Source organism: Phaenicophaeus curvirostris, chromosome 15 (genome assembly GCF_032191515.1).
Source record: "Phaenicophaeus curvirostris isolate KB17595 chromosome 15, BPBGC_Pcur_1.0, whole genome shotgun sequence".
NCBI classification, from domain to species: Eukaryota; Metazoa; Chordata; class Aves; order Cuculiformes; family Cuculidae; genus Phaenicophaeus; species Phaenicophaeus curvirostris.
This window is the reverse complement of record NC_091406.1, coordinates 9,327,065-9,336,698: the sequence shown is the minus strand read 5'-3', so window position 1 is coordinate 9,336,698 and position 9,634 is coordinate 9,327,065. Positions and strand designations below refer to the sequence as shown.

The 9,634-nt window shown below is 66.9% G+C and overlaps 3 protein-coding genes across 4 annotated transcripts; 2 read left to right on the top strand and 1 right to left on the bottom strand.

Moving 5' to 3' along the window:
• The first annotated feature begins 1,485 nt into the window (after positions 1-1,485).
• LOC138726937 (lateral signaling target protein 2 homolog) lies at positions 1,486-5,101 on the top strand. 2 transcript variants are annotated; one of them, XM_069869046.1, is made up of 13 exons: positions 1,486-1,592; positions 2,087-2,227; positions 2,308-2,445; positions 2,560-2,762; positions 2,847-2,936; positions 3,037-3,126; positions 3,263-3,364; positions 3,456-3,686; positions 3,792-3,913; positions 3,998-4,111; positions 4,216-4,305; positions 4,439-4,551; positions 4,620-5,101. In XM_069869046.1, exons 1-13 carry the CDS (start codon positions 1,551-1,553, stop codon positions 4,779-4,781), a joined length of 1,638 nt encoding a protein of 545 aa, XP_069725147.1. In that variant the 5' UTR covers positions 1,486-1,550; the 3' UTR covers positions 4,782-5,101. The 2 variants fall into 2 exon arrangements, with proteins under 2 accessions (XP_069725147.1, XP_069725146.1); XM_069869045.1 differs by having other exon boundaries at positions 4,436-4,551.
• Positions 5,102-5,879: 778 nt separating this feature from the next.
• On the top strand, positions 5,880-7,250 carry MXD3 (MAX dimerization protein 3). The gene is made up of 5 exons (XM_069869231.1): positions 5,880-6,033; positions 6,110-6,139; positions 6,218-6,332; positions 6,413-6,578; positions 6,653-7,250. Exons 1-5 carry the CDS (start codon positions 5,882-5,884, stop codon positions 6,760-6,762), a joined length of 573 nt encoding a protein of 190 aa, XP_069725332.1. The 5' UTR covers positions 5,880-5,881; the 3' UTR covers positions 6,763-7,250.
• Positions 7,251-7,259: 9 nt separating this feature from the next.
• Positions 7,260-9,614, bottom strand: PRELID1 (PRELI domain containing 1). The gene is made up of 5 exons (XM_069869230.1): positions 9,368-9,614; positions 8,485-8,710; positions 8,294-8,407; positions 7,971-8,049; positions 7,260-7,551 (listed from the first exon to the last, which is right to left on the bottom strand). The coding sequence occupies exons 1-5, from the start codon at positions 9,457-9,459 to the stop codon at positions 7,415-7,417; spliced, it is 648 nt and encodes a 215-aa protein (XP_069725331.1). The 5' UTR covers positions 9,460-9,614; the 3' UTR covers positions 7,260-7,414.
• Between the last annotated feature and the right edge of the window lie 20 nt (positions 9,615-9,634).

The following is a 9,634-nucleotide window of genomic DNA, read 5'->3' as shown; positions in this document are numbered from 1 at the left end:
CTTCCTCAACCTGAGGTGGTGCCTCTGCGTTCCTGTAATCTCCTGAGTGGAATTTTTTACCCGTGAATCCACCCCATTAGGCTTTCTGCCACCTCTATTATTGGTACCCACATCCCATGGCCGGCAGTGCCAGGCCCGGTGTGGCCAGCTGCCCCCTCCAGCACAACCAGCATCCCAGACACCCCCCGGCACATCCTCCTTGTCCCCTCAGCCCCTTCTGCTCCCACCCAGCAGCTGCTTTGCCCCCCGTCCCGCTGCAGCACCGCGCTCTGCCCAGCCTGGTGCCCCCCGCCAGCCCGGGGATGCTCGAGGGGCTGCGGGGCTGGGGTTTTGTGGTGTCCCCATCCCGGGAAGGTTGTGCCTTGGGAGCTGTGGGGTGAGAACAGGGAGGGAAGAGACGGGGAACTGGGACAGGAGGGCCTGGGCGCTGGGATGGGAGAACCGGGAGCCTGGGGGCTGCAGTGGGGAATTGGAGCCAGGAGCAGAGCCAGGGAAGCAGCACTGGGCTGGGGAGCCGGGACAGCCAGCGGGGACACCGGGAGGGGAGAAACAGGAGTTTAGGGGGTGCAGGCATGAACGGGAGCCAGGAACAGAGCTCGGTGCAGCTGGTGGGGACACCGGGAGGGGAGAAACAGGAGTTTAGGGGGTGCAATCGGGAACAGGAGCCAGGAACCAAGCAGCACCGGGCGAGGGGGCCGGTGCAGCCGACAGGGACACCGGGAGGGGAAAACCGGGAGCTTAGGGGCTGCATTCAGCCACCGGAGCCGGGAACCGAGACGAGGCAGAGGCACGGGATCGGGGAGCCGGGGCAGCCAGCCGCGATACCGGGAGGGGAGAACCGGGAGCCAGGGGGCTGCAGTCGGGAACGGGAGCCGGGAACCGAGACCGGGAAGCAGCACCGGGCTGGGGAGCCGATGCAGCCGGTGAGGACACCGGGAGGGAGTTTAGGGGATGCAGTCGGGAACGGGAGCCGGTAACCGAGCTCGGTGCGGCCGGCAGGGACACCAGGGAGGGAGTTTAGGGAGTTTAGGGGCTGCAGCCGGGAACGGGAGCCGGGAACCGATACCGGGAAGCAGCCCCGGGCTGGGGAGCCGGTGCAGCCGGTGGGGACACCGGGAGGGAGTTTGGGGGATGCAGTGGGGAACGCAGCCGGTAACCGAGCTCGGTGCAGCCGGCAGGGACACCGGGAAGGAAGTTTAGAGAGTTTAGGGGCTGCAGCCGGGAACGGGAGCCAGGAACCGATACCGGGAAGCAGCACCGGGCTGGGGAGCCGGTGCAGCTGGCGGGGACGCCAGGAGGGGAGGAGAATCTGGAGGCTGGGGGTTGCAGTCAGCAACCGGAGCCGGGAACGGAGACCGGGCAGAGGCACGGGACAGCGGGAGGGGAGAACCGGGAGCCGGGAGGCGAGCCCCGTCGGTGCCCCCCGGGGTCCCAGCGGGGCCGCTCCGCCGTGCCGGTCGGACACCGCCCCGGTCCGCCCCCGGGCGGTGCCCGGTGCCGTCCCGCCCCGTCGGCGGGCGCGGGGAGCCGGCGGAGCCCCGGGACGCGCCATGCTGCCCGCCGCCCTCCGCCGCTGGCTGCGCCGCCCCAAGGTGAGAACGGGGCACCGGGAGCACCGGGAGCACCGGAGCCAACCCCCTCCCCCCCACCCCACCCCGCTCCGCCCCGTCGGGGCTACCCGGGGCTCAGCCGGGAGGGAGCGCCCCCCGACCCCGAGCGGAGGAGACTCCCGGTTGCGTCCCCACGGGGGGGATTCGAGGGGAAAAACGGGGCGAGGAGAGTGTGTGTCCCCCCCCCAACTCCATCCCCGGTGTTTGCGGCCGCACGGATCTGTGCCCACGCTGCCGGGATGCGGAGGAGCTTGTTCGTCCTGCTCTGCCCCCGGGGAAACTGAGGCACGGCTGGGTGCGGGTGGAGGCGCACCCCGAGAGGACTCCCCGCCTGCTCCGGGATGGGGATCCACATCCCTGCCCCGTGGGGACCGGGCACCGAGCAAACCCATTCGGGTTTGCTCGGTGCCCGGTCCCCACGGGGCAGGGATGGTGGTTGTGGGCTCCCATCATCACCTCTCCGCTCTCCCCCACAGCGCTCCGACCCTCGCCTGCTCTCCCAGTTCTTCTTTGCCGATGAGAGGGTGATGCAGGTGGTGGCCGAGATCAACGGGCTGAACGCCGAGCTGGACCCGCAGCAATACCTGGTGCTCCTCAACCAGCTCCACCTGAGCCAGGTATGGGACAACCCAGGCCCCAGGTGTGACCCCCCCGGTCCCTCTACGTGGCTGTGGGTGACATCCCTGCCCCGTTCCAGGCTCATCTACTGGCCATCCTGGAGAGGATCATGGAAGAGTGCATCCCCACGCAACGGCACAGCCGGGACTACCTGGTCAAGTTCCCTGAGGAGCTCTTGGTGGACAACCTGGGCAACCACATGCTGTTTGCCGCCGAGGTGAGCCTGGAGATGCTCTCCCCAGGCTGGGGGGCAGCGGATACCAGCCACGATGGCACCCCCTGCTCTGCTGCCTCAGGTGCCGGCTCCTAACGGCGCCCCTGGTCCTGGCAGTGTCTCCTGGCAGGTACCTTCCTGGAGGTGGAGGAGGCAGACAGGGCGCAGCTGCGGCCCCAGGCCAGGAACCTGCTGTGCAGCCTGGAGCTGGTGCGAACGGTGCTGCGGGAGCAGAGCCTGAGCCAGCCTGGCTCCTACCCGGAGTCCGTCCGGGCTGTGCTCATCCAATTTGACCGGCTTTTTGCGGAGTTTGAGCTGAGGTGGGGGCCAGGATTGGGGTTCTAGGGTGGTGGCGGGGGCTGCATCAGGGCCAGAGGAGCTTCACGGTCCTCCTGTCTCTCCAGTTACGTATCCTCGCTGGTGGCAGTGAAGTCTCCAGAGGAGATCTACAGGCAGCAGGAGATCATTGTGCTCTTCTGCGAGACGGTGGAGAGGTGAGGGGCACCATAGGGGAGGGCAGCAGGGACCCCAACTTGCCCCAGATGGGGCAGCGTCCCAGGGCTCAGCCCCACTGTAAGGGTCCCCCCCTCCTAGAGCGCTGCGCCTGGGCTACCTGACCCAGGAGATGATTGATGGCTACGAACCGCTGCTGATGTTCACCATCCCTCGCCTGGCCATTATCAGGTGGGTGAAGCCCTCAGAGAAGGGGGTGCTCAGGAGTGGCTGGGGGCTCCCCATGTTGTACCAGCCCCTTTCCCCCTCAGGAAATTGAGGTCCCCGGCAGCCCCCCTGCATGAGCCCTGGCTTTGTCCCCTTGCAGTGGCCTCCTCATCTACCCCGAGGGTCCACTCAGCCTGGAGCGGAGTCCTGAGCAGATGTCCCGAGTCTTCAGCCCCTTCTACAACCTCTTGAAGAAGATCAGGTAAACATTGAGGGGCAATAGGTGCCCACGGTGTGTCTGTGGAGCAGCAGTGGGGCTGTGATGTGGGGCTGATGCTTTTCCCTCGCTGCAGGGACCTGCTGCGGGTGCTGTCGGTGGAGGAGCTCTGCCTGCTGGAGAGGAGCTTGTGCGCAGCCGAATCGGAGGATCCTCGTGGTCCGGCCACCCCACCAGCCTGGGAGGCAGCCGTGCCCGCAGTGGGCTCCGCTGCTGCCTGGGATCTCCAGGAGGTTCCCCTCACGTGCCCAGAGCAGCTGGCACCCCCCGGCGTGGTGAACAACCTGGGCATTGACCAGTGCTGGCGGTGTGTGGCAGGGGGGGAATGGGGCCAGGATGGCAGATCCCCACCTGCTGGGACAAGGGTGTTTTGTGCCACCTCTGGAGTAACTGTCACCTCCTCCCTGTGCAGCCCCCAGTGCCCTGGGAGCAGCTCGGGGCTCGATGCCTCCCTGGTTGCCCACTGCTCAGAGCTGCGCTCCCGCTACAGCAGCGCCGAGGACATGCTGCACACCCTCTTCGTCTGCATCTCGGGTGAGTGACACCCTCACTATCCTCCCCAGCACCTTGACCACCCCTCACCCCCCCAGCAACCTGACCTGCACCCTCCCTGTCCAGGGGTGGCTGACCAGCTCCAGACCAACTTTGCCAGCGACCTGCGGAGCATCTTGAAAACCGTCTTCAAGATTGTCGCCTCCCAAGCGGAGCCCTTGGAGGGGCCCAGTGCCAGCCGTGAGTAATCCCTGGGGACAGGAGGGATGGCTCCTCTCTGGCCTGCCCATCGTCTCTCCCTGGCGAGATGTTTGGCTGGAGCAGCGCGGCCCTTGTCCCCGCAGAGGAAGACGATGGTGGCCCATGCGCGGCGGATGCTCCTCGTGTGGCCAACTGTCCCCTGTGCGCGGAGGCTGCTGCTCTCCGGAGGGCAGGTAAGGAGCTGCCGGGCTGTCCGTGTGCCTGCAGACCAGCCAAGGGGTTGGGGACATTCCAGGGGCCGTGGTGGCCATGTGGGATGAGGCAGGGGGAGCCCTGTGGGTTTTACTGATGGGTTTTACCCAGCAGGCACTCGCCGCCTGCCGGAGTGGGTGCCGGACAGCACGTGCAGCCAGTGCTCTGCGTGCCGCTCGCCCTTCACGCTGCTGCGCCGCAGGCACCACTGCCGGAGCTGCGGGAAGGTAGGAGAGGGCCGCGCTGGGGCTTTTGGGGGCCCCTCGCCGGCCCAGCTCTGACGCTCTCCCTGCAGATCTTCTGCGCCCGCTGCTCGCCGCACACCGCTGCGCTGCCGCACTCCGGCCACCCCAGGCCCGTGCGGGTGTGCTCGCACTGCTACACCGCGCACCTCGCGCCCACGCCCCGGCGCGGCCGCACACCGAGCCAGACCCCCGCGCCGCGCCCGCAGCCGTAGGCGCCCACCGACTGCGGACAACGGGGCTGCTGGGTGGCCCCGCGACTCCCCTCGGGGCCAGGTGGGCGAGGCGGCAGGACCCCCGCTCCCGGGGACCCTGTGCCCCAGCTGGGAATCGCGCTGTCGCGGTGCTTTGTTTTTCTTTTTTTTTAATTTCAGGTGAACTTTGGCTGCTGTTGGGGCCGGGGCAGAGTCTTCCCCCGGTCGGGGCCCGGCCTGAGACGACGCAAACAGCCCTCACATGACGGCGGGTGCCCCGGGGCTGTGCCCGGAGCCTGGCCCTGGGGCCCGGCGCTCCCCTCCGCGCCGCCCCGCGGGGTTCAATAAACAGATAAAAACCATCAGCACGATCAGCGGCTGGCGGGGCCCGGGGGCGCTGGGAGGGGACACGCGTGGGGGCGGGAGAGCAGGGGGCGCCCCGAGCGGGGACCCCGGGCTGGGGGGCGTGGCTAACGAGCGCGGGCTATATATGGGCTCGGGCTGGAGGGGGGGCGTGGCCTAGACACAGGGGGCGTGGTTAAGGTTAACTGCGTAGTTGGTGGGCGTGGTCTTGGGTTGGGGCGTGGCCAGAGGGACCATGCCCTATGGGAGGGCGTGGAGCGGAGAGAGGGGCGTGGCCTGTTGATGAGGGCGTGGCTAGCGAGATGCGCGACCAATAAGAGGGCGTGTCGCACCGTAGAGGGGCGTGGTCTGTGGCGGAGGGGGCGTGGCTAAAGGGACCTTGGTCTACAGGAGCGAGCGCTGTGGGGCGAGGTCTGGCTCTATGGGGCGAGGCCATTGAGCACTGCCGAGTACAGGGGGCGTGGCCTAGTCGCGGGGGGCGTGGCTAACGGCGAACAGCAGTCTATAGGGGTGCGACCAGCACTGTGGGCGTGGCCTCGAATGGGGGCGTGGTCTAAACGCAAGGGGGCGTGGTTAACGTAGGCAGTAGTATACAAGAAGGCGGTGGGCGTGGCCTCTGGAGGGGGCGTGGCCCCGCCCCTCCCGCCGATTCGAATTTGAAGCACGCGCTTTCCCGCCCGAAGTTGTTTCCCCTCCGCGGCGACGTCAGCCGGCGGGGCCCCCGGCGGCCAATCGGGGCCGTGCCCGCCGCCGCCGCCATGGCCTCCAGCATCCAGGTGCTGCTGCAGGCCGCCGAGTTCCTGGAGCAGCGGGAGCGCGGCGCCGCCGGGCCCCGCCGCCCGCCGGGGCTGGCCGAGGCCGAGCACGGGTACGCGTCGCCGTGCCCCGCGCGGTCCCGCGGCGCCGTGAGGTGAGCGGCGGGGCCGGGGCGGGCGGGGGATGGCGGAGGAGGCGGCGGCGCTGACCCCGGGGGGCTCTCCCCGCAGGTCGGTGCACAACGCGCTGGAGAAGCACAGGTACCGGGGCGCGGCGGGGGGAGCGGCGGGGCGGGGGGGGCCGTGCCCTGGCCGGGCTGACGGCCGCGTCGCGCCCAGGAGAGCCCGGCTCCGGGGTTGCCTGGAGAGGTTGAAGCAGCAGGTGCCGGCGGGAGCGGGGCCGGCCCGTTCCACCACCCTGAGCCTCCTGCGCCGCGCCCGGCTCCACATCCAGGTGAGGGGGGCGCCGCTCGGAGGGCCCCGAGATGGGCACCGGGCTCGGGCCCCTGCTCACGGCTCACCGGATCCCCGCAGAGGCTGCAAGAGCAGGAGCTGAGGGCGCGGAGAGCCAAGGACCAGCTGCGGAACCAACAGCGGAGCCTGCAGCAGCAGCTGGAGCAGCTGCTCTCGCCCGCCAGCGGGGAACGGGCACGGGCCGGCAGCCTGGACTCGTCCCGGCTCTCCGAGCCCTCTGAGGAAGGTGAGTGACAGGAGACAGGGTTGGCACGGAACGGGAGGCCACAGGGCCTGACTCGGTTTCCCCTCGGTGCTCAGAGGATGCCGAGATAGAGGTGGACGGCACGGTGTTCGGCGTGGACCTGCTACCCAGCTTCAGCACAGGGAGGGACCACAGCTACTCCAGCCCCTGCGGCCCCGTGTCATGACAGTGCCTGCTGCCTTCCCGGCCCTGCCCTGCCTGCCTCCTCCCTGCCTGCCGCTGCCAGAAACGCAGCCTCCGCCAGCTTCGACACAGCTGCCTGGGTAAGGGGCCATGGGTGGGGGCAAGCACCTGGCTTTGCCCCCCTGCTACAAGGCCGCTGAGCGGCACTGGACATAGCGCTGAGCGCAAGGGGCTGGCACAGCACTGTGGCACCCACGAGAGGGGCTGGCTGTCACAGAGATGTCCTCCTGCCTTCCCTGTGTGTCCCCAGACAGGCTGGTGGCCAAGGGCTGCCTGCCCTGGGTGCTGGGCAGCATCAACGCCAGCTACACGAGGGGCTCAGCCAACCGTGGAGAACCAGGAAGGGGAAACGAGCACATTAATGAACCTGCTTTCGTGCTCCTGCAGCCACCCTGTTGTTTTGTACATACCCAACACTATTCTAGTAAAGGAACTTGATGAAACCCCCGCCTGCATCTTCGCCTGTAAGCCCAGCCTAAGTCAGAGGTGGGAGTAGATTCTTTAATGATAATTACATCTTGGAAAGGGTCCAACAGCAGCTGATTGTCAGACTTGTACAGTATGTTTAAAAATATAAAATCTAAGAAGGCTCCTATCTGTTCTCGAGCAGCCAGTGCCCACCTGTGCCTGGCCCCTCACACGTACTGCTTCTTCTTGGTGGCTGCCTTGCTTGCCAGGTCCTTGGCTTTCTCTGTAGCAGCCAGAGCTGTCTCCTTGGCTTTCTCAGTTGCTTCCTTGGCCGTCTCCACCAGTGTTTTTGATGGAGCTTCTCCTGTAAGGTGGAAGTAATTAACCCAGCCCCAGTAGGCCCCAGCCCTGTCCCCCACGCGGGAGTGCCAGCTGATGCAAGCTAAACCAGCCCCGTCACCTTGGGATAGTGCAATTTCCCCATATGCTGGGAGAAGACAAGCCCAATGCTCCTGATCTGCGTGCGTCAGGGCGATTCACAAAGGGGAACTGCTGTGTTCCACCCGCCTCCTGCCTGCAGCTCCACCCCTGCAAGTGCTGCTTGCCTGCTCTGCTCAGGAAGAGCCAGCCGTGCCAAGACACGGGGGCAAAGGCAAGGGATGAGGATTTCAGCATCAGATTAATTCAAGCCATGACCTGCCCGTGGACTGGAAGTGTTCCCAGTGTGACATGTAACTCCAAGCGACCCATCCTAGCACGCCCGGCCTCCCCTCAGGTGCTCACCTTGCATTCTTGCTAGCACGTATTCAAATCCCTTAGTGCTCTTGGTCACGTTGCTTTTGAACCTGGCCAGACCAAACTCCTACAAGGGAAGAGTCTGCGTGGGTGGAAGCCCAGCTCCCTATTCACAAAGAGCCCCAGCTTGACCAGTCCCAAACATCTGGTGGGCTCATGGCCACCAGCAGCGATGTTTCTGACTGCTCAAAGAGCGAAAAAGGATAGGGGAAGAATAGCACAGGGAAGAGCTACAGTACTGGGAAATGGAAGCTTTAAGATCTCTCTGAAGGGAAGAGGGGGGAGGGGTTAAGTCTGCTTGAGGTGCTCACCTGGACGGCCCGCGAGACGCCAAACAGGCTGGAAGAGACCCAGGCTTCCCGCTTGACCTCGGTCCAGTTGCTGTTCTCTGGGTTCACCTGGTACACGCAGCGCTCCTCCACCACCTGCACAAGGCACAGTCGAGCTGTGGGCATTGCCCGGCATTTGCCACCCACCTGCGTGCCCGCTCATAGACACCTACCATGAGACGCACGTGGTTGATGTTCCAGGTGAATGTGGTCATGGTTCGGTTCTTGGGGTCCACGATAGAGTCCTCCAGGATGTAGACAGAGCGGGAGACATTGGCTGGGAAGAACCGCTCTGCCCAGCGGGGCATCCGGTTGGTCTTGGTCAGGAGACGCCGGGAGAGCAGCTTGTGGTCCGCCGTCACCTCCCGGTGCACGATGTCTTCGGTCAGGACATGTTTGCTACAATGGGGAAGACAACGTCAGGTCCTGGTCTGGGCCTGCAGTTCCCGCAGGAGGGCTGGGAACCACCAGGCAGTGCAGGGAGAGGAAGGGCTGTGGGATCTGGGCAGAGGGAGCCACCCGCTCCCTGAGAACTGTGCTGGGGGGCGGCAGTGCAGAGTGGAGGGCCTCGCCTCGCAGGAGCAATGCCCCATGGTGGGGGCAAGGAAGCAGAGAGACCCGTCGGGGGAGCTCGGACGTGGTGATGGGGAGAGGGCTGGGGAAGGCCCTGAAGTGTGAGGGTGACAGCCACATGGGAGGCTCTGAGGCAGGGGAAGGAAGAGTAAGGGTCTCGGGGTGGGGGGGGGCCGAGGCAGAGGAAATGAGGGCTGAAAGGAGGGGCCTGAAGCTGGGGGGCCTGAGGCAGGGGGAGACCCTGAGGCGAGGGGGTCGAGGGCTAATGGGGAAGGGAGGTTTGAGGCGAGTGGGGGGCGGACGATGGGGGGGGCGGGGAGGGCGAGGAACAGGGGAGGGGATCTGAAGCGGGAAGAGGCAGGGGGGCGCCCAAAGTCGAGGGGCGGAGTTGGGGGGGGGGGTCAGAACCGAGGGGACCCGGAGGTAGGGGTTGTGCAGGGGCCGAGGAGGGGCGGGGGGCGCTGAGGCGGGGCCCCGGCGCACCTGTAGGGGTTGGGGTAGCGCTGCCAGAAGGCGGCGAAGACCTGGTCCCAGGGCCCCTTGAGAACGGCCAGGCTGGCGCAGTACTTCCCCATGGGCGCCGCCGCCGCCACCGCTCAGGCCCGCGCCGCCGCTCCCGTTCCGGCCCTCGCCACTTGGGCGGCCGCCATGCGGCCTCTGCCCACCGCCCCCGCCCCGCCGCGCACTTCCGCCTCGCCCCGCCGCGCTTCCGGTCTGCGCAGACCACGCCCCCTTACGCACAGTGACCGC